The sequence below is a fragment of the Seriola dumerili genome, unplaced genomic scaffold (assembly GCF_002260705.1).
Source record: "Seriola dumerili isolate Sdu_G_001 unplaced genomic scaffold, Sdu_1.0 BDQW01000191.1, whole genome shotgun sequence".
Classification (NCBI taxonomy): Eukaryota; Metazoa; Chordata; class Actinopteri; order Carangiformes; family Carangidae; genus Seriola; species Seriola dumerili.
The window spans coordinates 2841813-2869733 of NW_019174446.1; the positions used below are offsets into that span (position 1 = coordinate 2841813).

General features: G+C 41.1%; 1 protein-coding gene across 20 annotated transcripts in view; it reads right to left on the bottom strand.

Moving 5' to 3' along the window:
- Window positions 1-27921, bottom strand: part of rims2 (regulating synaptic membrane exocytosis 2) — a 144378-nt gene that overhangs the window by 12544 nt on the left and 103913 nt on the right. For 12 of the 20 annotated variants that reach the window (XM_022753374.1, XM_022753375.1, XM_022753380.1 and 9 more), the window contains one exon: window positions 27766-27872. In XM_022753374.1, the coding sequence (XP_022609095.1) occupies window positions 27766-27872 (107 nt within the window). Of the gene's footprint in view, window positions 1-5936; window positions 6182-15373; window positions 15541-17973; window positions 18128-23019; window positions 23029-27349; window positions 27383-27761; window positions 27873-27921 lie in introns of all 20 variants that reach the window. The other 8 variants (XM_022753381.1, XM_022753378.1, XM_022753387.1 and 5 more) reach the window with 4 other exon arrangements.

The following is a 27921-nucleotide window of genomic DNA, read 5'->3' on the forward strand; positions in this document are numbered from 1 at the left end:
CAATTTATTTAGTCCACCAACTCTGATAGTCACATCACAGCTCATGAATAAACATAAAGTGATCAGTAATTAATACAACAGTTACAGAAGAACTATTCTAGATAAAGGTTAAGCAGTCTCACCAAGTCTTACTTGTGATTCTAATACCATGAAAAAATGTCTCCATTTCTGTGCACAGTGAAGTATCTGACAGGGGTATTATCATCTCAGTGTTTAGGGGAAAAACACTGTTTGATTTGAAAGGTTAGTCAGTATACTCTTGTTTTTAGTGCCAGTCAGCTCTGCCATTATGAAGCCTGACAGCAACAGTGAAAAAGCTCTAACCTCACCTAATTTCACATTTGTTTAACTGCAAGACTTCAGATACTATTCATTCTTATGGAATGAATAGTACTATTCATTCTTATGGAATGAATAGTATCTGAAGCCCAAATTTGTATTTTATCTAACGGTGACCTGATGTGTTTGATTTCTACTCCAGGTGCACAGAACCTAAGAGAAAATATATGGGGACTAGGGTTTAACAATTAATCGCAATATTACTGAAATTGCAATATAGCTAAGGGCAACATCCAAATCACAGAGATGCCCTGCTCCAAACCAAATTCCTCAGGTGCAAGGGAACGTGCTTGTTCAATCAATTCGTCATTTTTATATTTTTCTGTGAAAATGCCAAATTTACCTTTCCCACTAAAATATGATTCATATCGTAATATCTGTCAAAGTAATCAATCACAACATGATGTTTTCTGCATATCGTTTGCAGTGACCATGGAAACAGAAACTGTACCCCTGCAAAACTAAGCCCGCTTTTGCATTAGCATTGACATAGTAGAGTAAACAAGCGTATGCATGAGCACCCTACAATGTGAGTGTAATAAATTGGACTTATTGTAAATGCCAGCAATGTGAGTTTGTGTATAAGCAATCCTGTAAGGTTAAGTGGCAGCCTCAAACCTGTACAATGATCAGAAAACACAGACACTTCATCAAGACTGGTTGCTGCCCTTGACAGATGAAGAGAGACGTCGGGCCAAATCCCAATCCTCAGTGTGACAGTTAACATTACACTATAATTGTTGGATACAACAACCAACGTGGAAAACTGCAACAGGCAAACTTCAGCTCCAGCTGCACCACCGTGGTGGACGCAGTACAAGAGAAAAATTAAAAATATCTGCGGAAACTATTGTCACAAGGATTCTCTGTTCCTCTGAGTGCATGTAGGTTCATCATGCTTGGGATATTGCAGTGGATCCACTAATAAAATTTGAAACCTATAAAAGCAGCACTGCTCCTACAGTATACCCACACATTTAGGTCACTGCAGAGATTAACAGCCACGCGTCCTCTTGTGGATTGTTGTAATGGAGATGGAGAGAGAGGGAAATGGAGGAGAGCGAGCAGCAGAGGGAAAGGCAGACAGGGAAGGATACTGCGAATCTTATGGGAGAAGTGAAGGAGAGAAGTGAAGGTGAGGAAGAACACAGAGAAGGGATATGATGAGAGGGAGATACAAACATCAGTTTGGACTCAATGAGACACTAAGTAAGGTAGAAAGAAGGACAGCGAAGCGAGAGAGCAGTAGAGCGCTGGTGTCCCTCAGCCTCGGTTGTACCTGTGCTGCTGTGTTCCTTCCATGCATCATCCTGAGAGCAGCATGTCTGCTCCAGCCCCCAAGGAGATTAATTAGCAGCCTCAGCAATCGGAGGAGCTGCTGAGATAGGCACCCAACTCAACACAGAAGACAAATTACCTCGGCTGAAAGCTCAAAGTTCAGCTATTTTACCACATACAAAACAGTCTGAGGACTTCGGAGGTCCAGCACTACGTCAGTGCCTGGTGTAGATGAGAGAGCAGTGAGAGAGGAGGGGGCAGCCAGAGCATTGTTCTCTCCTCTATACATGTGGATATTTTTGCATGAATAAAACATTTACCTCTTAGTAAAGTGCTCTCTCTGTTTATTGGTAAAACAGAGAGAGCCTGGAGACATATTACTTGTCAGAAAATGCTTAATATTTTAATTCTGAATGTATGAAACAGCAGCACAGCATAGTGTATGCACTGTATAAACAGTTACCTAGAAATGTGACTGAGGTGTTAGGTCGTGCATCAGCGCTTAATCAAATGCAGTGTCATATATGCTATGGCATAATGCAACGCCAACACTTCAGAACAGTGCTGGGAAAAAACAAGTGATTAAAGTATCACATCCATCACAATGGTGAGTTTCTCTCAGGGTCAGGTAGAGAAAAGAAGGACGAAAGAACAATTACTGTTGAATACTCAAGGCTGCATCCAGGGAACCAGGAAGCTAGATGTTACTGACAATGTATTATACCACATACTCAGAATCCTCCCCACTGATTCCATCTTTCTCTTATTTCTATATCACTGCAGGCAGTCTCGCCTGTTTTTGCCTATTAAGGCCCAATTTTCTGTGTTTCCTGCACTGTTCACCTCCTCAGCCTTAATAGTCAGAAGCTGGTGCTGAGCTGTAAAGATTGCTGTTGATTATGTTTCTGGGACACCATCCAGACTCTTAGACTGGGGCCATTATGGGCTAAAACTACTGAAACTGATTGTCCGGCTGATGCTACCGGCTGTAGAAATATTGTAGAAGAAAATTGCTTAATATTTCTTCAGTGTTGTGAAAGAGAGACAGTGAAGAGAAACTTCACTGGACTGAAGGAGCTCTTGATGTGCAAACTGGTCAGAGTGGAAAGAAAATTAAGGGAACTCAAATAATCCTGAATAATTCACATTATGGCATGGACCAGAGAGCTCCACACAGCGCAGAGCGGGAAGCTCATTTTTAAGTTTGGCTGAATGCGCACATACCAAATCCCTCTCTGCAGTACAGTTCCAGAAAGCTGCTAGAAGAGGTCAAAGAATCATCTTGTCCTGAGCAAATGGCCTTAAAAATACTGTGGCATTTTGCACAATACTGCACACTGTTAAAGGCACAATGCTGTGGAGTGGAGAGGGACTAATGGTGCATCTGCAGCGGTGGAGCAATGTCTTCAGAAACATGTTCCCATCTTTTTCAAATGGCATATGGATGCCAATGCAAAGTATACAGGGCAGTAATACATCATTTGCAATGTTTTAGGTAGGATATGGAATAAGGATGCAAACAGTATTTGTGTGTGTGATTCACAGTAAATCTGAACAGAAGGTCAGTTCTGTAAACTGCTGACAACATCTTCATCAGCATGTTTCTTTATGACAGCCTCTCCATGGAGAATATGTAGCACAGGCTGTAAATGCACTGGAATTAATAAATAGAAAAAACTGGTATTTTTTTCAGATCCCAATCACAAGGGAAATATACAAAGACGTGCAGATAAATGCATGGACATTCATTGATTTTCAATGAGCTGAATGGTTTCAGCAGGGTCAGGCTGTGTAGCAGCTGTTTGGTTTGGGGTGTACTGGGAATAAATTGCTCTCCGCTGAGCTTAAAACATAATGTACCACTAGATGTATCAGCTAATGATGACAAGTTTAACAACAATACTGCCCCTAAATGAGGACACGCATAACCTTTGTTTTTCTAAAATAGTACAAGTCAAACTCAGAGTCAGTATAAATTCTCAAAAGAACTCTCTGTGAAACTCTTGTTTCTTGGCAACCTCATTGCTATTAATTAGATTTTTTCTTGAACATATGGTTGCTCTCTTTATCACAGGTGTGTTTAAGCGCTTTGCCTTGTGCTGAACTGCCTCATTAGACCACGTCCTCTTGTTTTGTTTATCATGGACTCAATAATGAATCATGCACATGTCCTGGTATCGTTTTACCGTGCACTGCTAGATGTTCCCTGCAGGACGCCTTGCTGAATGCACGAAGGTATGTACGAAGCCACGTACCGTGAAGTCTGTTCTGTCTTGTCCATTGTTATTGCTCTGTGCTGCCCCGTTGCACTCAGTGTCTTGTACTTATGAACTTATGTGCAAAGTACGCTGCCTTCGTCACAGCTAGCCAAACATATATTCAGACAAAGTGATACATTTGTATTTCCTGAAAAATCGGGGGCCTTCCATGGAGGACTGAGAGGACAAAACCAGCACTTCAAACCAAGATCTGCAAACTGTGTACACACTACTCATGACGGCCACCTGGGAGCACATCCATTTCCATCGAACCAACCTGTGTTTGTCAAAGCCAGAGACGTGCTCCTTGGCTGATCTGCCCCATCCCCCCACCAGCATTTGGCAGTGCACACAAACCGCCGAGCAGCCTCTTAAAGTCGACCGTCCTTTGAATGCACCCTTTTAGCAGGCGATGAGCCTCTCAGGATAGTGCACAACAAAGTAGGGCAGAAGGCAGCTTGGCAGTGCTGGTGCTGGTGCAGAACCAAAGACAGATCTCAAATACTGAAACACTCTCACAAGCCCCATCTGATGCACTCAGAAGCACTGAGTGAAATATTGATGGCTCTAGGAGATACATGTTGCCCAGAGTGTGCTGTGTCTGCATGGGGAACAGTGTGTGCATGTGTGTGTGACTTTGTTCCTGTGATTGTGTTAATGTGGGTATCCTAAAATAAAAATCTGAACAAATGTCAACTGGTTTTTGTCTGTTCCCAAAAGTAAACAGAGTAGTGATCTAACTCAGCAACATAACCATCATTAATAGTCAACAACTTGACATGGAGAACTGCTTCATGACAGTCACTTCTATCTTCCAACATCCATATTTTTAACAAAGCCTTATTTCAATGCAGCGAAAGTTACTGATTGGCACAGTGACATGATTAATAATTAGTAGAAATTATTCACTCGCAGTAAGGAGGTAGCAGCCCATGTGCCAATCAAATCACGAGCCGTGGGGGGGGGGGGGGGGGGGGGGGGGTAGTGCATTGCCACGTGAGCTCCCTCCACCCTCACTCATCTCACCATTCATCCCTTTCTACATGTACCTCTCCATCCCTCGGCCATGCTATCTAGTCAGATCTGGACAGAAAGTGCTGATGGGTAGAGGTGATTATTGACCACTTTAAGGTTGAATAGACGAGATGAATAGGCACCTCACATGAACAGACCAGAACTCAATCTGTTGGCCGGAGACATCACTGCACACCACCTGCTAAGCTGTTTTCACACTGTCTGGCTCCAGCTAAAGCAGCTCAATCCCTCTCAAATGGTTATTGAGCACTTTCAGGAAGAAAGTAGGATAGAAGAAAAGAAAAAAAACCACAGAGGAGAGAAGAGAAGTAATAGCCCCATGCTCTGCAAAATGTCACAAAATCTTTTCCACTACAGAAAAACACATACTCCTGGATTCAGCTGAAGGACAATAGATTTGAAAACACCAATGCAACACACCCCTTCTCTTCCATATCTTGCATGTGCACACACTCTCACATGCACTCAAAGAAACACAAACATCTGCAGACGCCCACAGTTAGAAGTAGCGATTCACACCCGCAAATCATCACAGGCAGGAGAATATTACAACATGAGAAAGGTGACAAAACGTGGCCTGCTCCAAGCAGCTGAGGTCACCAGTGGCAGAAATGCAAAGCTATTACAGCAATAGCACATTTTCTAAATGAAATGACAAATTATTACAGCAGAAGCACAATAAATATCAGCGTTACACATGAAAACGTGAAACAGTGGTGTAATAGAAAAGGGAAGAAAACGGGGAGGTAGACAGAGAAAGAGGGATTTCCAGGAAAGTTGTTACCTGGAAAAAAAAGAGAGAAAAAGGTGTGAGAAAAAGTTGTGCTGTTGTCTTCACCTCTGCAGAATCCAGGGTCCCTTCTAGTTAAAAAACAAAGTGGGGAAAAGGAAGAACTGGAGAAGAGAGAGCAGTGACATTAGAGCTCAACATTCAGAGAAACCCACACAGACACAACAAGAGGCCACGGGACAGATGCACATATGAACATAGACACAGGACACTGGCTGTGCACTTGGATGCCCTACCTGTTTGGCTGAGCTGAGAGGTGCTACGGCTCTTGCGCGACATGCCAACCATGGCCTGCATTTTGGCACCAATGCTGGAGCGCCTCTTCTTGTCGTCAGTGCCTACCGTGCCAACCGCCGTGTCCGACTGGCTGCCGTCCGTCTTCTCCAGGTTACACATGTCGCCGCTGATGCTTGTGCTCTTGGTAATGTTCACCCCGCCTGACGAGCCCATCTGCCTGTTTTTCATTTTGGATGCAAAGTCACTGTCAGCCACCACCATTGACAGGGGGGGCAGGCGAGGACAGAGCAGAGGAGGACAGGGCGGAGGAGAGAGGAGGCCGAGGGGATGTGAAAGGAGAAGGTGATGGAGGAAGAAACAGGAGGAGAGGAGGAGGCAAGGAGAGAGGACAGCAGAGAGGACAGGAGGTGACAAGGTGTGGAGTGAAAAGGAGAAAAGGACAGAGTTCAGGTACAGGAGTTCATGACAGTATATTACAGTATAGTTGAGTTTAGGGTTTAAAGTGGATGTGCTGTTCATCCTAAACGATTGTCTGTGCATTGAAAGATCAGCCATTATATTTTCTACTGTATGTATGTTATGTATCTAAATACTTGAGTACTGCTACGTTGTAAGTCTTTTTTTTATTTTTGGTCACTTTGAGCTGTAGGAGCTGCTTCTTTTCTATTTCTATTCTCACTCAAAGTAAGTGAACACTTGAACCAGGCTGTGACTCCACTGATCATTCGAATCATTCAAGGCCTTTTTGTGACAGTTTGAAACGAAAAGAGTTATCAGCAGCAGGATTTTGACCATGATTAGCGGTTAGTGCTCAGTCTAGACATTTAATAAGTTGTTTTTGTTAGGATTTCATATTTTCAGTAGCTTTACTGCAGTAACATGTTTCTGTTTTCTAGTAAACAAATAAGATTTCTGTTTGTATTTGGTGTTTCTCATCAAAACACACAGCATGAGGTCTAACAGATGAGTGGAGTGCATTGCACTTCCTCATAAAACATTTGCAAGAATAATCTTCTTGAGTGCTGAAATCCATCATTGTTTACGTCTGTGTTTACTTGGCATCAGTCGTCTTCTTCACTGTTTCTTGCTCATACATGAGCACAAACAAAACCAGGGGCACATACTGTGTACTGTGAAGATATTACACATATTCACACTGCACAAACTCCACAGGGCATGTTTAAGTCTGATCCTTTAAGACAACATGGACATGAATTCCTTGATTTGAAGATTTGTGTGATACAAATTAAAGCTTCAGTACGGCTACTTATGGACCTAGTGGTCTGATATTAACTTCTCCTCGAACATTTAATCTCTATTTAAGTTTAAATTGTTTGTTTAGAGATTTTTTCAACTGCTTGAAGCTCAGGCATCTTTAAGATTGTTAAACTCGACCATTCACTTTAGTTCAAATACCAAATGTACCACTATTTAAGAAGCATAAATTTAGTATGTAAATTAAAAGTATATTGGTATAAACAACCACATAATTTTACTTACATACAACTTAAAGATAATAGGTAATGCATTTCCATTCTCTTTAACACCTGCACTCTTTCACGTAAACCTGAAGATAGAAAATAAAATGCAACTTCTCCGAACCTGAGTCGTGACCACACGTTCAGGAAACTCACACTAAACCGAACACACAAAGGAAAGTTGTCTGCTCTCAGCATTATTCTCCAACTCTTCCTGCTTGAAAGGAAATAGGCCAGTGTCCAAATTAAAGTCTTATTTTAGCTCTGCCAGTAAAATTATCTTTAAGAGACAAATTACATTCTGTTTCATAGGTTCTGTATTCTTAATGGGATGAGTTATGTGTAGCGCCCTCAGGCTGCTGTTCATTAATTAGTGTCTGACCTCCACTGTGAAAAGTGTCTTATAAAGACAACTTATGGAGAGACACGCTGGCTGAAATGGGAGAAGAAGAAATGCATTTTGACAATTGATTCCATCAATTACTTAAATTAGGCTCCTTCAAATTCTGCTCTTTCATATATTAGACATTAGTGTTCAACTCCATTGTATTAGAATTAGGAGAATAATCAGTACGCATTGGATATCACGTCTGACACTGTCTGACAGGATTTTTAAGTGTAGGCAACGATACTGCATTACCTTCACACAGAAGGTGAGTGATGCATCAATGTTATCCCTTGCTAGAGCTTCAGCAGTCTACCGGTCCAAATCTGCCTGGCAGCCACAGGCTGGTCTCTGTGTTTTCAAGTTTACACCACATTTTGTTTGGCAGCTGGTGGTGAAATGAGTCAGATGTGCGGTGAAAGAATGCACACACCTCGTATCTCAGCCTGCAGTAAAGCCTTTTGTTTATGCCAGGTCTAATGCCAGCAGGTTCTGTTATGGATCAGCCTGTACTTTCATACATAAATATTGAATGCGTATTGGGGGATTAGTGCCTTTGATCAGTTAATGCAGCCCAGAAGCTTTGAAGCAGACTTCAAGCGCCTCGGCTCCTGACAACACGACGGGCTGATGTGCTACAGGTGACATTCTGAAATATGCTCTTTCACTATCATCACAGTGAGGCTGTATTTCATCTGCTCCAAACAGGGTGATAATGCTGCTGCTTTCATTAAACCAAATATCAGCTCAGAGGAGAGGTCAGGGGCGCTGAGGCGTTGTTAACTCTACGAATCATTACCCACTGAGGTTAAAATGCATGAGCACGGAGCCTGTTCACACCCTTTCAAATAAAAATTCATGTTCTATGAAAAGACACTCAATAATTGAAAATTAAACACAATTTATTCATTTAATAGGACGAATCTTCCTCTAGTCTAACTGGATGCACTGTGCCAGTCAACATGTTTAGGACAAGCCTGAACTCCAGGAAGCAGGCTGATAATGGTTGATTCAAATGGATAATCTACTGGTCTGAATGGACACACTAACTTTAGAAGTTCGACTGTCTCCGACCTACTTGTACGACATGAAGCATCCAGACCCTCAGGTCATCTGGGACAGGTTTACTTAGTGTTCCCAGAATCAGAACCAAGCAAGATGAAGCAGCTTGTAGTTTCTCTGTTCCCCACCTGTGGAACAAGCTTCCTGAACACCTGAGATGTGCTGAAACATTTAAATCAGGGCTTAAAACATCACTACTTGCTGCAGCTCACCAATAAATCACATACGTAACATATTTTTAATCTTGTGCATTTGCTTGTTTTTAATGTCTTTTATCACTGCAACACTCCTTTTAAAATGGTGTCCTGAGTCTCCTACCTTTTATGCAATCTTGATATGACTCAAACTAGTTTTTAATGTTTTTCATTGGTATTTTAATGTCATCCTAATGTTCTATTTTTGATGTATTTACATGCCTCTGTAAAGCACTTTGAATTGCCTCGTGTCTGAATGCTGCTATATAAATAAACTTGCCTTGCTTTGCTTATACTGCAAAGATCTGTGAGAGCATTTTATTTCACTAAATGGATGAAAATCTGATCTAAACAGAAATATTCTACTTGTGTAAATTAACATGTCCTTGGTCGTGTTTTGGTTTAACCAGACTCAATATTTGCCTCATTTATTAATGCTCTGCTTGGGAACATTTCTCAGTGGACAGATTATTGGCCGGAATGGACATGCTCCAGATCTAAATATCAGCTGGTTCATTATGAAATGTTATATTCACTTCACTTTGACTTGACTTAGAGAATAAACATCACTGCATAAAAGAAATCTACACCAGCTTCTACTTGCTGCTCCGCTAACACCCCTCTCCTCTCATTACAGTTTCGCTGCTCTCTGAACAGGTCTTGGCGCTCAGGCCAGTCTCTCTGTGTAAATGTGCCTGCTTGGAAAACTGGGTCTCTCCAGGGATTTCTGATTTTCAACCTAAGCCCAGAGAACATAGTGTTCTTCATCACGCAGATTGCACACTGTGCACTTTCATCTAAGCCAAGATGTTCCCAAAACAAAACTAAACTAAAAACCTGGAATTTTTTTTATCTTGCAAACGTTGTGTAGACAGATCTAGTTACAGCCTGCATGAGGTCAAAATGAGGTGATCTACATACTGTATTGCAACAATAGCAGCATAACATGCTACATAAAAAGGTGAGAGATCTCTGATTTCATTTTGGTGATTATCATATGGTAAAAATTGGCTATTAAAAGTCTTAGTAAATAATACAGCAAGTGTAAACTGATTTTTTTAAGAATTCATCTTAAAATAAAAAACAAGATTTATATAAATATATAAATTACTGTCCCAGTTTAAACATTCAACATTGAGTTATATGTTTTAAATAAACTCCTAAAGAGCTGAGTCACCTACTCAACTGGGAAGAGACAGACATGCTGATCATCAGCGCTGTATGAAAATGTAAAAGTCATTCAAGCTGTCTGCTGCCCTCCCATACTTATCCCCTCTTCTCGTTTGCCTTTCACAGAGAGAATCAATGCTTCTTTATCAGGTGAGGTAGAAAAATTGGTTTCCATGGCAACTGTGCCCCCAGCCAGAGCATTAGCATGCATACACGCCTGTCAACACGGCTACAAAGTTTTTCGTCATAGAGACTTGTGTGAGCAGAATGGAAGTTAAAGATAAATGAAAGTCTGAGTTTCGTATGGAAACGCTGTCGCTGGCTGCAGAGGTAACTCAGGTGCAGCTCTCTGCTTCCATTCACTAGACAAACTGATGCTGAATGGGGTGGGTGGACTGGAGGTTAAAGTAAACATCCCTTCCTCCCTTTTAGCAATGATCAGCCCCTGCCCTTGAAATTATTCATGGAGGGGAAGAGGTGATGTGGGATTTAAAAGCGCTCGTGGAAAGCTCCTTACATCCTAGAGACCACTGGACACAACATCAGCTTAGAGTCGCGTGTGTGCACTTGCCTCGCTGTGCAGTGGAAGCAGCCATGCACTAAAAACACATATGGCTGCCATGATGCTTGTACACCGAGTCAATTTGAACAGACCTGTTTAATGTGTAGCAGATGTATATTTACACTGTGACCTCAATACATAGAAGATGAGTCACAAGTAAATGTAGCTTGCAGCGATGTTTCTGCCGCATCACACTGCCTCGCTGCTCGTACACACAGATAAGCAGAGTAGTGATTAAACCTTTTATCACTTGAAGCAGCTAGCATCTTATCCATTATCCTCCGACAATGTCTAGACTCATAATCAATTATTTTCAGTATTTACAGTACTGATCTTGAGACTCTCATCGTGAGACTCAGTTGTTAACTGTTTAGGTTCATTGTGCAGGCTGATGTGAGCGTCGCCACTGGCAGAGCTTACATCAGCACAACAGCACACGCAGAACAGAGGTCCCTTTTTCTTATCTCAGTGCACACAGCACTTAAAGTTATCACTTAGTTATCGATCATATTCTGTTTCATGGAAGTGCGATTTGTAGCTTCGATACCCAATGCCACACTAAAGCATTTACTTGAAAGTCTTAGAAAGGCTTAGATTCACAAAATAAAAGCATGTCACTGAGCAGCAGCATGAAGGTCTACTATTCTGAAATAATGTGTTCAACTTCCTGCTTTTTGCAGTTTAGAGTTAGTACAAAACTAATGGGCCTCTGGCAGCAAAACAAAGCAGAAGCAGTTAATGTCTTATGACTGTTCCACTTGTTGCGTCTTCATTAGGTAATATTTTAACATTTGTGCATATTGGGAAGATTTTAGGTTGAAACAGGTCTGATCATATAGTCATATTGCTTAATTCATTTAGAATTAATGTGACAAACATCAAGATTGCATTTAGTTTGTAATTACAATTATTTCACTGTAAAAAATTGTCAATTTATTAATTGTACTTCATTCATTCATAATTCATGTAATGACTTGAGCAGCAGAGTCAGAGACTCACTTAACATCTTGGTGCCTGCTCATTCTGTTTTCACCTCTAACATCCTGAGTGGTGACCGCACACCGTGTCTCCCTTACGCTGGAATCATGGTGCTCTGTTGTAATGCCCTGAAAAAATAATTATTCATTTTATTGTCTTCACTTCTTCTATGCTCAGGCTCTTTTATCTGGTTTTATTTTTCTCAGAAGCTCTTTCTAACTTTGTTAAGAAAAGTGCTATATAAATGAAGTTATTATTATCATTATCAAATGATTTAAAAAATCACCACACACAAACTCAATATTAAAACTTTTGGAAAACTGAAAAGTACCTTAGAAAGTACTGAAAAGTAGATTAAGATTTACTGCTACTTAGTAACTTCCTGTTTCATTACTGCATTCAGCTGTTTTTATTGTGTAAATACCTTTGATTAAAAACACGGTTATGTTGAACATTTGATTCATTGGAGCTTTTATATTATGTTCTATGTTAACATAATTTTATAAAAGCGTCGACCTGTGCTTTAGCACACAGACCTTGAGACTCTTTTAACATCACTGTAAAACAGCATTTTATGGCAAATTGCTTGTTTGTTTACAGAGTACTGTGTGCAACACTAACATGAACATCCTCACTCAACCTGACTGAGTGACGGAATACAGAATGTTTTTTGTTATCTTGTAGTATATCTCTTCTCATGTGTTGTTGTCCCAGAAAAGCAGAATGACTAACATGTGGTTATAAAGAGGTATAGTATCGGTTTATACTGTAGCTGTCATGAAGGAGTTAGGGTTGATCACACAGATAGGAGCTGTCAGTGTTAAACACAGGACCAATCCAACTCACTTTCAGTCAAGATGGAATACACTGTTAGAAATTGGAGAATTGTAGCTGAATTCAAATGTATCTCCAGAATATATTTTTTTCAGACAGGTTTTAATCACAGTCATTACATTTTCCAGTTGCTTTCCTGAAAGTGAATGAACCAGCTGGTTGACAGTGCACGTACGAGGGTTGTGGTGTTAGAGAGAGAGAAAGTGAAATGTTCTCGGCATGTCTAGAAGCAGCTGGAAGAATGTGGGAGGTTTGGGTTGACATGTTGCAGGTGCAGAGTGACACTGTAGGATGTGAAGAACACACACTGACAGACAACATACTGATGCAACACCCCAGCAGTGAGCAGCAGAGACAAACAGTAAAGCAACACAGACTCCAGCCTCAGAGCGAACCGACAGACACCTGTGTATGTGCTCCACCTGTGGACATTTCAGTGGATCTGCTCACATGTGCATTCAGCCTCCGACACATGTGGGATCCTATTTGCTAATCACACTGTACACACTGGTGCAGAGTTAATCGCACGTAAGAGGGTATAGCTTTTATCTCAATGTGTTTTCTCCTAAGTCCATGGAGACATTGAGCAGTACTGATGTCGGTAAGAAGTACTAACTTGGATCCTGCTGTGAATGTGATTTGATAGTGAAGACATCTTATTAGGAGTGGAAGCTAAGCTTTTATCCTGCTGAGGGACTCCAAATCAATTTGTTCTTGAAATTGCGTGATATACTTTTTATATCTGTGGGTCCAGCACTCTTCAGAAATGAAACTATACTCTCTTGTGGCCACAATGAAACACGTGTCATGTTAAATATAGTCTTAACATGTTGGAACCAAAGTGTTCTGCATACAGCAACGTAAAAACTAAAGATTTCCATACATGCATTCAGTCATGTATGTTTCATTTATTACACTGAAATACAACATTATAATTTCATGCTACAAAGTGAAATGTGAACAGCTTATCAAATCCCTGAGCCGAGTCAAACTCCTCCAGACTGGCACGTGAGACAAAGGTCAATATAATGAAGTTAGTCGCTTAGCAACAAAAGAATCTTTGAAGAAACCAAACTATACTGTGCCTAAACAAGACAAAGAGAAATGTATGAACTCACTGTAATCTGTCAACAAACTGCTAGTTCTGTATGTGTGTGGAGTTCATCATAGTGTCACAACTGTAGGAAGATTTGAAGGAACCTAGTGCTATGCAGATATGTAGGTTTGGTTTTATTCACGTAGGTTTCTGCCTCCCAACCAGTGCAGTGGAATGAATGGAGGTGAATCAATCATATTCCATTTACCTACAGTGTAATGTATTGATCATTTACAACAGGACTGAATGTCTTTCTGGAAGCAGTGTCCTGGTTAGTCAGAATAATCAAGAGACTTTTCACTGTTTGAAAACTAGTCTTCAGTAAAATATGTTGACAGTAAGGTCTGTGGATTAGTAACTTTTTAAATTCAATTTTTGTTTTTTCTATGATTTCTCTGCACCACAAACAAAATTCCCTTCTCCCCCCCTGTACTACAAGGAGGACAAAGATTAGTCAAGACCTGAGGTGTGCTCTGTTGAACCTGTAAACACCCACAGGTTTGTGGAGTACTTCACTGCAGTGAGGTAGGAAGTAAAACCACTGGAGGTCAGCAGAGATCAGATTTTCACGGGGTGTTAAGTTACTCTTTTGATGCTTGCTGTGTTGTTTCCGTCTTTATCTTATCTGCTACTGATGTGTGAGCAGGCTGCATGGGTTACCGAAGTGTCACTACGATTAACAAGGAGTAATGCTAGTCTACTTTAGTATTGGAGAAAGGTTAAAAGGACCAAAGTTGTGTTATGATCAAGGATAAAGGGTGGAGGAAAGTCAGTCAGTGGGCCACTGGGAGCTAAAGGTCAGCCATGTTGTTAGTGGGAGTCTACAGTTAGAGGCTGCCACACACATGTTACCTGAGGTCAGTCTCTGAGATACTCCTCTGGTGCAAGTCCTCTTCGTTCTCCACCAAATCCTCCTGATGCTCCTTGTCTGACTCTACCCTCCCCCCTCCCTCCTTCCTCCCTCCCTGCAATCTCCCCTCTTTACTGGTCCGTCTCCCTCCCTCTCCTCCTCCTCCTCCCCCTCCTCCTGCCTCCTCCTCCTCCCACACCTCTCCTAACAGCTCATCCCCCTCCCGAGACTGGCTCCTTGATCGCAACTGGCTGAAGACGGAGACAGAAGCAAAGAGAGCCGCACATGCAAAGCAGAGAGAAAGCCAAACAAAGCATGAAAAACGTCAACAGCAAGAGAAACAAAAGACAAACACAACGAGACAGTGCAGCCAAGCTCAAAAGCAGACTGATTGAAAATAACAGGAAACAGAAATACAGACTTACACCAAGACGCCATGCAAATGAATTTGTTTTTGCTTTGATATGAGACAACACCCAAAGAGATGCAATGTGTTTTTGTTTCAGTGTTTGTTGCCAGATATGGACAAACTTTCCCCACAGCCTGAGAGAGTTCAACCATTTGGTTCCAGATTTTTCTAAAACGGAGCCAAACCTGAACTCATCGCAGTGAGAAAATGACAGACAGTGCTAAAGCCTTCATTTTCCTCTTTCAGTTTAACCAAGTGCAAACAATTTCAAAGCTGAAATCATCTGGACGTGGCGACATAAAGGGTATGTAAAGAAACGTTCACAGCTGAGGGGGATTTGTCCATTCCTGATAACAGCTTGAAGTGGTTTAAAGAGCGAGACACATTTCATTGTCCCCTGGTGTGGACATCAGCCTACCGGATCTTGCGATTTCCTTGCGGCCGCTCTGACTGGACAGACATGTAGCTCGTGCTGCTGAACCGAGAGGCACTACTAGTTCTCGACACAGCGGACACGTCGCTTACATCGCTGTCCGATGACTTGGCTGACAGGTTATCTGAGCCCCGTGGATCTCTGCCTGAGCGCTGCAGAGAGGACAAAACATGAACAAAAAAGTAAAGTTTATTATCACGGTGATGTCTGATGACACAAAAAGATATTCCTGGTGCTTGACTTGTGCAGGCAAACACATCATTGTTGCTTCTAAATGTTCAGTGGTTATTCATTCTGCACTTGTAAAACGAAGATACTCATTTAGGGCATTTGAAATGGTATGAACTGATCTGGAACACTGCTCGCATGCCTTTAGCTTTTTAAGGACAACTATTCTTGATCAAGATAAGTTCTTCTGCAGGAGTGAGCTCATGAATGTGAATAAGTCGACTTATTAGTGGCGCTCTCAGACGACAGGAAGAAAGAGGAGAGATGGTGCTGTTACATAAAGCGTATTAGGTTGTGCCTTTTGAAAGGTCAGAGTGTAGCCTACTTCAGTCAAATACATCAAATAGTAAGTACATGTAGTAGAAAAGTTCAGGGCAGAGAGCTGAATCATGCAGCTCTTCACAATGTGACATACAGTCTGGGAACGTGGTGGGTCCTGTCTAAAATTTCACTTTCACTTTTTTTTTTACACAGGCCAGACAGTCACACCTACAAACCTGTTGGCATCAGTCACCCTCAGTGATTGATGCTACTTTATACTTCTACTGTAAAGGGGGAAATTGTATATTTTTCACTCCACTATAGCATCTGACTGCAACAGTTAGTAGTTATTTTGTAGATCATGATTTTACATTAAAAACTGATTTTCTAAATAAATACATAAATAAGATGCATCATTATAGGCCTACGTTTGCTCACTATCATTAGTATCACTATCGTTATATACCCGGGAGCTGGGGCCAAGTTTTCTGGCTCCACGGTTTCTGTGTGTCATTTGACCAGTTTGCTTAAATACAATTTAGGAATATGTGTCATATAAGTAGATAAAATATAGAACTAAAATGAAACTAGATGACACAGTAGCTCTCTACAACACAGAGATCAGGTATTAATGCACGATCCAACTTATTTGATAATTTACTCTAGACGTGCAAATTCTTAAACTAATGTGCAATTAATCAAAGTTCATCAATGAACCGACAAACAGTCAACCTGAAGCGGTTGTGCTCTGTCTGGTTGCTAATCCAGCCCTTCCCAAAATGATCTATAGTATAATGTGATATATAATGTAATAGATATATGATTTACAGTGGTGAAAATTTGGTCTGTCTCGATCAACTACAACATTAGAATCCTGCTATAATATAATGAATAACAGGGGATTTTAGTTTTTATTTGTTTTTGTATATTTTTACTTTAGTAAAATGTGATAGCAGGACTTTTACTCTTGTCGTGGATCCATGGTTCCATATAAACACTGTGACATTCAGTGGTCTTGTTCACAGAGTTTTTCTAAACTTAACACTGAGGCTTCCTTGGAAGCTCAACTGGAATGACAAACTTGACATGTAAAATATCCTGAGTGTGTTTTATCAGTGACATGTTAACTGTAAGAGAACCTGAGCTGAGTGTTACAGTAACTGTTCTATATTACCCTGCGGTTTAACAGCAGGCACTCACAAGTCTTGTTTAATAACAGTGAGAGCGTTGTTTTGTCAAGAAAGATAATGTTTAACGGACATGGACAATTCGCAGTTTCATCTGCTTTTTATAGACTCCAAGCAAACAAGTTGGCTGCTCCTGTTGCAATAGTTTTCATAACAGTGACTTAAAAGGGAAGCTGGACACAGAGCCTTTGTACATCTTGGCCCAGACTGCAATGAGACACCAGACCAAGGCTGAGCTCTCTAAACATGCTCAGGATGTCTGCAGAGCAGAGTAGTAAACGCTTGACTCTGCAAACACTCACTGTCACATTCCTTGAATTTGCAACAAGCGGCTTAAAGGCTCAGTTCACCCACATGACAAAGAGAAAACACTTTTTCTCATTATACTTGTATCTATCATCCATGCATGTGCTAAGATTGTGAGATATACGCCACTGAAACTTATATACAATTATATATAATAATTATTATTATTGTTATTATTATTTTCACCTTCAGTGAAAAAAAACGAACACAAACTGTTAAAAGTTGGGTCTGTGAATGATTAATGAGTAACTGGGACATTGTGTCTGGAGTAAGACATAGAGATACATATATATATTCAGCTCAGGTGAACTGACCCTTACAAAAAACAACTGGACCTAACTCAGTGTTTTCCAACCTGAATGAAGCGGAGTGTTTATCAGTTTTCCTGTGTTTGTGTGACTATATTTGTGTGTATATGTACACTGTGCAAACATCAATGTACATGCGCAGTATGATGTTGATATGTGCATGTGTACATGCTCGACTGCTTTCAGAATGTACCATATGGCCTATGCACAGTGCAACCATGCAAACAGTGCACTGTAGGTGCATGTTTTCTGGAGTATGGAAGCAAACATGCAGCATATCTGGACATGTGTTTACCTTGTGGTAGTCCTGCTCCAGTCTGGAGTCAGAGCCAGCTCCCTGCTTGTACTTGTTCATCTTCAGTTTCATCTGCCTGGTCCTCTCCTCCATGTCCATACCTGAGCACAGAGACGGGACACTGTCAGATGGTGGCTGATACGGTGAGGAAGGCCTGATGGGAGGACACACTGTTATGGTGAGAGACGAGCTTCTGCTGAGCTATGAGCCATGAGCTATGACGAGGACAGATCTAATGGGGAAAAGCTGAATGGTCGGCTATTTTAACAAACAAACACAAACACAAACACAAAATGCTGACTAGTAAAGGTAAGCTGCATAACATATTACACTGCGTCTTTTGTAACCACTTGTCCAAAACCAAGGCTGAATAAACTATAGAAAAATTTGCACACTCCGTTACTTTTTAATTCGGTGATTATTAATCAAATTACATAATTTATTGACGCCCACTGCACAGTGAAGGAAGTTTAAACGCTGAGCCAAATTACTGCATTGAACAAAATGTACTCTCCCAGCAATACTTGTGATCATGTACATTTTACATGATATTTCTAGATAAAAGCCAATCCTTTGACAACAAATGCAATTCCTGAATGATGGGATTAACTGGCCCACACATCCCTCTCAGCTCAAACTGAAAGACTTGCAAAATCCACATTTTTCCAATTTCTTTTCATTTCAGTTCTTTGCCAAATCATCACATCATCCTGTTTGTCCATCTCATCTTCTCCCAAATTCAATTTAAGCACTATGCTCGGTTTCATATTGTTTAAAGCACAATTTGCACTGTACAAGCATCCGGCACAATCAATACCCAAGCTTAACCTTGCTCTGTGGAGGTAATAATGCCACTATAAGAACTATTCATTCACATTTTATGTAACTGAAATGAAAATAAAACAAAATAACACATCACAGCAAATGTTTTCTGCTGGAGCTGCTACACATCTTTTTCTCTGCAAAAACAATCATCAAATGCTGCCAAATGATGACGTCCCTGCTGTACCCTGTATCTCCATTCTCTCCACTTGCTCTCTGCCTCTACTTTTGTGTCATATGATGCCGATGACAGAGTGAAGGTGAATGCACGGGTACAAGTGCCATGCGCACATACAGTATGCCTGTAGCTTCACATACACACACACACACACAAGAAAAGCAATACAAGCTGGGAGCAAATGAATGACTGCACAGGTGAGGCAAAGTGAATTTTTCTCATCATCTTTTTCTCTGCTTCTCCTGGTTAATTGTTTATCTCCACTGCTTAAGTGACATGTCACAGCCTACACACTTCCACATCAACAGTTTTCTCTAAATGACACGGAAGGAGTCATTTCATGTACCAAGCATTCAGTAAACTGCTTGTTATGCTGCACCATAGCTATTGTTTTGCAACATCTGTTTATCTACAAACATTTGATTTTGTTGATCAACTCATGTGGTTATTCTGCTTTTTGAATTACAGTCAGTAAAATATTAGGACTGTTGTGTCTTCCAGCGCACTGAGGTTTGAAGTGAAACAATGGCTATGAGGTTACAGTCGCAACTTTATTCAACTTTACGGTCATTTGTGGGTCTTTACAGCCACATCAGATGAATGGTGTAGGAATTGCTGGATTTTTTTTAGACATAGCCCCCCCCCCAGTTTTAGGAGAAAGAAAGTGAATAGACAACATGTCATTTTTTTTCCACTTTTGTTAGGCCTCTAGGATGCACACATTGCATTTTGCTGAGAAACACTGAATCTAAAAAGAAAATCTTGTTCACTACACGTGATTAATTGTGTTTGTGTGTGTGTGTGTGTGTGTGTGTGTGTGTGTGTTTCTTGAAGCTGTGTGTTCTTGTCCCAAGACAGTTACGGCACGTCCTGCTGCACCTGCTGCAAGGACGACCTCTTCCACTGCTGTTTTTTAGACCACGTTTTAGGGCGAAGCAAGTGATAGGGACAACATGTCATTGTTTTCCACTGATTACCTGGCAACCTCACAGTGACAACAAGACTGGAAGAGGTGCCCTAAATTGGGAGACTATGTATAAAACTACATGTTCTGAATGTCAGTGATCCAATCTCATGTCTCATAGTCATTGTTTCATTTGAAAACAAATGTGCTGAAGTAGGATTTATTCATATATTTCTTTTTGACTGCACTGTTGTTCCTAATTTAAGGGACTCTAAATGATATTCACTTCAACAGCATTCAAAACCTCAGGGACACATTTTGTCAATTAAATTATATTGAAATCGGCCATAAAATCAGTTTAGGGAAATGCTGAAAATGTGTGTCCACAGAGAGGGTAAGTTCTGCTGTCATGCACCGACAGCAAGGTAGAAAATAACACAGTGTCTCATGTCAAGACCTGGGGCCAAGAAACAACACGTGTGACCATGACCATGCTTCTATGAACTGTAAGCACACACAGTCTGTCCACAGCAACAGAAAGGAGTGCAAAATGACAAAAAAAAAAGCCGGAAGCACTGTCCACAGAACAATCAAGAGCGCAAACTGCACAAGGAGATGGAGGCGAGCGAAACGGGAAAAGAAGAGATGATTGAGATGAGGGGAGGCGGGTCGGGGAGGGCAAGCCAGGAGGACATACAGAGTGAATAAAAGTAGAAGAAGAAGAGAAAGCAGAGTCAGGAAAGGAAGAAGGGGAGGAAGAAGAAGGGACAGACCTGAGTTCGTCCAACTTGGTGAGTCCGTGTCTTCTGGGATCACATCACAGAATGGACAGACACAGACAGAGGAGAGGAAGATGGATGTGAGAGGATGCACGAAGGGTAAGGGGGGGAGACGGAGGAGGAGAGGGAGGACGGAGGGAGGGCGACACCATCTCCGCGATCACCGAGTACGCCAGGTTTGGAGGGTCAGAGTGAAGAGGAGGAGGATGGAGGGTCGGGAGGGAGGGGGAAACAACACAACAACAATACGACACGACAATGATAAAACAACAGGCACAGAACACACAAACAAAATGATAGAGTACGCCAAGAACACACAAACTCCACCATGGGCACAGTGAGAAGTCAAAATAGAGCAAGAGGGTGCGAGGCCAGGAGAGGCTGAGGTAGAGTTACGTTATTTGAAGTCAGAGAGGGGGGAAGGTTGGGAAGGTGAGGTTCTGTGCTCTAAAGGAAAAAGAGCTGAAACAGTAAAGAGATGTTAATGTACCGAACCAGATAGAAACTGGAGACCTCTGAGGACAGGAGGGGAGAGGGGGAGAGGAAAGGAGGGTAAAAGGAGAAGTGGATGTCACTTGAGGCTGCATGGGGGCAACTGTGGGGGAGACAGCCTGGAAAAATAATGTAAAAGAAAGGAAAAGAAAAAAAAAAAAAAAAGAACACAAAACAACACAAACTGAAAGCACAGAGCAGCGAGCACACAAAAGAGAGAGCTGACTATCTCAGAGTATCAGCAGCAGGATACATGAAAATTGAGAAACCTGAGTTGTGTGCAAGAGTGCACACACACACACACACATACCCACACACACACACGTAGACACACACGGGGTGTCAGCAACAGTGTCGTTCTGAAAGAAGGTTACACAACAACGTCAACTGCCTGCTTTCAGGCATCTCTGCTGCTTCCGATTACATATTTTTCTCCCCTTCATATTATTCATGTCCTTCCTTCCTTCCTTCCTTCCTTCCGCACAGCCTGCTGAGATCCTTCTCTCTTTCTTCTCAAGATGAATTGCGCTTTAAATTCTCTATTAGCAATCAAGACACTTCCATGTGTGTCTTGTTCCTATGTAAGCAACCACTCCACGACCCCCCTCAGAGTCATGCTGCCTGTCTAACCTCCGTGCTGGAGTCTGAAGCTAAAGTCCACAATCAACAGTGACAGTGAAAGAAGGCCACTCCATCAGACTTCATTTCCATACCCCCTTACACAGAATTTGCATTTAGCTCAATTAGTACTTCATTAGGGTGAATAATGAAGTGTCACATGAATTAAAAGACAATGTTAGACATCTGCCTCACCAGCTTTCATCTCTTTGTGGCAGCTAACATCATCTCATTAGGGAGTCAAATGATGATCAAGAGAGCAAGTGATTTTTTTCCCTTACTTCAGCTGCATCATGTAGGTCATCAGAATAAGGGAGTGATATATTAAAAGTCTCTTATGGTCTGTGGGTTAACACTGTTCGGTACGAACAGACCATATTTAACACAACTGCCTCTGAATGACACATGATTTCAACACTCCAGCTGCAGACACAGCAGCCAAGTTCATCATCGTGTTACAGACAATTACAAATGGTTGATTCATAGACAACGAGCTGGTTAAATAAGATTCTTGCACTCTGTGAAGGGACCTACATTTCCACAGCAGAAATGACAACATGCGCCAGAGTCATTGTTATGAATGCCTGATGAATATTCAAAAGCAGCTCAACTGCCATCATATGAAATTCTACACTACTGGTGTCAAGCTTTAGTTTAGTTTAGTTTAGTCCCATCCCACCACAAGAGATTGTTATTTATGAAACATCATATTAACATAAGATGCATCTTGTAGCAACACACATACAAAACCAAAAGAAGTTCCAACGTCTTTTAGAACTCTATAAATTGTGCACCACATTCTACAATCTAAAAGTTTATCCTGAGAAAGAGCTTTTTTTTTGTTCAAGTAACTGCCTGACTTAAATGTGTCATATGAATAGTCAACACAGTCTTTGTGCATCAAACATGATTCACAAAATCTGTTTCTGTTTTTAATATTACTAAAATAAAGTCATCTGTAGTTTCCAGTAAAAGGACAATAAATAATCAAATTGAACTCGTTTATATCACTACAAAGCCAAACTGGACAAATCTGCTTGTCTTCAGTTTCAGCATTGAGTTGTAAAACAGAAGATCTCAATTCAACACATGAATATTTTTGCTTCTTAAATTCTAAACATGATTTTTAAAACAATATTAACCTACACATACGACATCAGCACACTGATTTGAACTATCTTATTACTGATTAATAAAACTTTTACTGTTTTTGAACTATATAGAGTCATCATCATGATTTTTCCACATTTCACTTCACTTCACTTGTGTGTGTGTGTGTGTGTGTGTGTGTGTGGTGTGTGTGTGTGTGTGTGTGTGTGTGTGTGTGTTTACAAAATTAACCTAGATCAGTTTTCACACTGAAGCAGAGCTTTTATGACAAATCATCTCAGACCATAGTAGCTATAGAAACATCAGCTCCAGGCTGCACTGCAAAATCACATCAAGGAGGAAGAGATAGAAAAACAGAAGGGCGCCATCCAGAGGCTGACCTGGGCAATCAAATACATTAAATCAAGTTCTCTTCCTGCTTTTTTTATATACACATCTATTCTAACAGCCAGCTTCCACTGTCTAGTGTCCAGGTTTCCATTTGCTGAGGTTGTAATCCAGCTGATTAGAGTCCACACTAACTATGGAGGACAGTGCAGAAAAACCTATGAAGGGAACAACACACTGAGTGCATGAACAACAAACAACCCAGTATCTTTTTTTGTCACTAAAGTAAACATTCTTCACATGATGAATTAGTTTTAAGGCAAGACAGCACTTAATATGCCAATATTTTACTTAGATTTGTCTCCATTCATATGATCTATAACTCTAGGCTCTTAGAGTTACTTTACAAACTTTAGTTTCAGCAATTAAACAAGTGGGTTGGACAACATAAATGTCCATTGCTAGTTATAGAAGTGCATTGGTTTTCAAAATGCTATGCCAGGTAACGTCACCTTCCTTGTTAGCTAACCTTCCTTGTTAGCTTAGGGTGAAGCTTCTGAAGGGAGTGTATTTGTTTATCTGTTAAATTCAAATATCTTTCTCCAAAATCTCTTACTCTACCTTTAAATGGCTTGTTTATTGTTCATGATTAGGAAGTGGCAGAAATCTACACCCACACCAACTAACCTGCATCAGTGAGGGAGGGGTGTGGCTGTGTCCCTCCATCAGACAAAGAGCCATTCAGCCCTCGCTGCTGGTCCTCCCATGTCACCTCTACAGCAAGACATACACATGCGCATACACATACACATACACATACACATACACATGCGCATACACATACACATACACACACTCACTGGTTTGGACACTACATGGTTTTAATGGGCCTTGGATTATCAAGGGAGCTTTTTCTAAATTCCAGCACAAAACATTGTGCAAAATCCGTTTCCCAGCTTTTTCTCTGAAAAAGAAATATTATTTTTATTCCTTTAGCTTTTAATAGACAATTTACATATCAAAACCACTTATGTATATATTGTGCTGTGATAATAGAAAGCATAGATTAGTAAGAGCAAACATTGGCAAGAAAGAAAAAAAACCTCTTTGCTACTTCAGCACTGAAATCATGGACAGCTCCTCATCAAAGAATATGAACTTTGCTCCATCTAGTGGCCAACAGAGGTAACGGTCTCTAAGGCTTTAAAAAAAACAAGACATTCAACTCTGCTGTACTTCAACAGCAAAGTAAAATGCAAAGAATAGCCAAGAAATTATTTTTAGTTGTTTATGGTATACACTGACATCAAATGTGAGATTACTAATGAAAAAGGGATGCAACAAAACTGTTTTTGACAGAAAAGAATTTCTCTAAACATGACCTCTATATGTCTGCCTTTGCCAGCCTTTAAGGGAGTACTGTATAGGGTGTGTGTCTATATGTTCAATAATCCATGTCTAATTGAAATGATTGGCAATTTCACAATGGAAATTGAGAGCTCTGTTGTGAGCAGAATTAATTTCTATTGAAGCAGAGATTTAAAGCTGTACTGGAGCCAGAGAAGGACAGACCAGCAGAGATCACAGCAACAGCACTCTGGATGTATTAACATCAGTTTTAGCTTCGTGCAGTACAAGCCTCGAATTTGTTCACTCCAATTAGCTCAATAGGAATAAACCAAAGTCAATGTATATAATAGATGAAATGTGGACAAAGGGAGGTTTAAAGAAAAGGACGATTTAAATGTACTATGGCAAATAAGAAGGTAAAATCATTCAGTGCAGTCGAGTATCGAGAATCACGGCTACAAGTGAATGTCACAAATGAAGAACTTGTGCTGACTGAGAAAACCCACACAGCAAAGTCACACCATCACACTATTCAGAGGACTTGCCTTTCCTCCCATTTACCGGTGGACCTTGGGGTTTTTCCTCACAGTCTGCTGCTAGTAGAGAGACAGATGGAGGCTCATGAAATAATGGAGCTCTGAAACCCACAGTACTGTAAGTCACATTATTATGGCAGCTCATACTGTATGTGCTCATACACAGACGCACATACACTCACAGCTCTGCACACAAACACACAGCCGATACTAAATACTAGTTTGTATATAATCGCTACTGGTTAATTATGCTATACAATGTGTGGTTCAAATGAACACAATGTATTTGTCACTGTACTCATAATGCAACATACAACCTTCTTGCAGCAGCGTTTGTCCTGCAGAATATCACTCAGAATAGAGACAATTTAAAAACAGAATGTGGCTTTTTAGGGACATGAGTATCCACTGAGTCAGTGAGCACAACAACTATGACAGTGTTGAGTAATAGCGCACAGTCAAAGGACAGAAGCAAGCCACATAAACAGATGGGAAAGTAGGAAGTGCAAACCGTGGGGAACTCCAGTTTCTGCCAACAGTCTGGCCGTTCATTCAAGCCTGTGGATGAATGTACTGTACACCAACACGTACTGTACATTACTGCCATCCAAGAAACAAAACAAGATCCCAACTCCTAAACAGAGCTTGTACTTGAAACATTTAATTAGCTTTTAATGTGGATAAACATGGAATAATTTCAAGTTTTAAGTTTTTCTAAAGAGAGGAATCAAGCAGCATCACATAGCTCAAGAAAATGGAGAGAAGAAACTTTAAAGGCTGTTTCTGTTGTAATAAACACACCTGGGCAACCATTTTGGGGTTCAGATGCCCCAAGCTCCTCCCTTGCTCCCCCTTAGGAGTTGCCACACATACAGTAAATAGATAACACACAAGAGAATTAGGTTTGTGTAAGTATGACTAAACTTCAAAGCAGAGAGACAAAACGGTGGCGAGGTTTATCAACAATCCAGCTCCTCTCTGAAATCAGCAAGGGGCAATAATATGGATCCAGTCCATAAAAAGCTGCACACACACACACACTCACACTCACACTCACACTCACACACTCACAGAGATTTGCATTACATAAGCTGAGTGCCATACGGCTCTGTGGGAGCTACAGCACAAGGTCAGATCAATACCTCCCCCCACTGCCCACACATTGCCACTGTCCTGAAAAGAACAGTGGAGAGATAGTGAAAGAGATACACATAAAAAAAAAAATAAGAAGGCGAGAGAGAAGTGGGAAAGGATAGACTACCTGACAAAGAGAAACAGAAAAAAGAGAGATTAGGTCAGGAATAACTAAGAAGAAGGGAAAAAAGGCGACACAAAGAAGTGACAGAGAAGTCCAGACAGAGCTTCAGAGTGATAAAAAAAAAGATGGCACAGACACAGAAGAAGGGTGGGACAGAGAGGGAGAGCAGAGGAGAGTGTTAGGAAGATGGAGAGAGAGAGAGAGAGAGAGCTGGGCTGTAGGCTGGGTGCTGTACAGAAGACAGGGAAAGCCCTCATGGACTCTGACAATGATGAAAGAGTTCTGCGAGTTCTTTGACAAGTTCTCCAGAGCTGCAAGAGCTTTCCCCCCTCCCTCTATCTCTGTCCCAGTCTTTCCCTCCGATCACTGCAAAGCTACAACGATCTTTGTTTTTCCACAGCATCTGATTCAAAGACACGAGTGAAAACAATCAGTGCTTTCATCGCAGTGCCCCTCACCGTACACGTCACAAGTTGCAAGCTGCAACAACACATAACATTTGATGGAGGAGTGCTGAGGAACAAAGCTGACTCCAAATGTCACTTTGTGGTTATGGGGATGTGGAAAGTTCAAACTTTTGTGCCTTAATCGTTTTCTCAGAGCCTGGAGTGAACACTGTTTACTGACACAGGCTTGGTGAAGTGTCTCAGCAGTCCAAATAATTAAAACAAATCAAGAATTCTCAAACAAATAACGACAATATCCAGAGTGTAACTCAAAAGAAAAGAAACATGGAGGCAACATTTGAACACAACACTGGTACTCTCAATAGCGGGATCCAGACAGATCTACAGGTTAGTACAACACAATGGCACAGGACACCTCAACTGCACGTTAAACACAGCTGCAACAGAGGGAGGCTTCAAGGAGCACAGAATAAGCTCCGCCACTAGGGGACACAGCCACCCGCCGTTGCAGACAGGGTTTTGGCCTTCAGAGTAAGGTGCGGCTCAGTAAGCACTCCCAGTCTGAAAGACTAAACCCACACATTCAGCTACAGACCTTCACAAGGCTCTGTTCCTTCGTCTCCATCTTCTGAGAGAGAAATGGGAAAGGAACCGTTTGCAGATGTTATGGATGGAGGGTAAAAGTAAACACCAATGAAGCACAAAACAAAAACAAAAAAATCCTTGCACATATGATATGATCTGTAGCTTCTACTGAGAGATTCCATCAGCAAATAATAATCCTTCCTTTTTCACACAAAAGTGAAGTGTAACAGTCAGCGACTGTAAAACCAAAGCTCCACCTCAGACCCTAACAGTTGGGCCACCAAATAAAAACTATATCATCGTAAGATACTGAACACAAACACACTATCGCACTAATAAAAAGATGTCCTCACTCAATATGCATGTATCAGACTCTCCATAAACAGTAGCCCTGTAATACAAACAGAAAACAACCAGGTGACTTACTTCTGTCCTTCCCTGTGGGCGGAAGCTGTGGTAGTTGTCGTCCTCGTCTACTGGACATGGGCGTACTGGTGGGACTGGTCTGGACTGATCCACTACGAGGATGCGCCCTACATGACAAAAAGTAGTGGACACTGGGGTGAGACAGGAATTAGGACA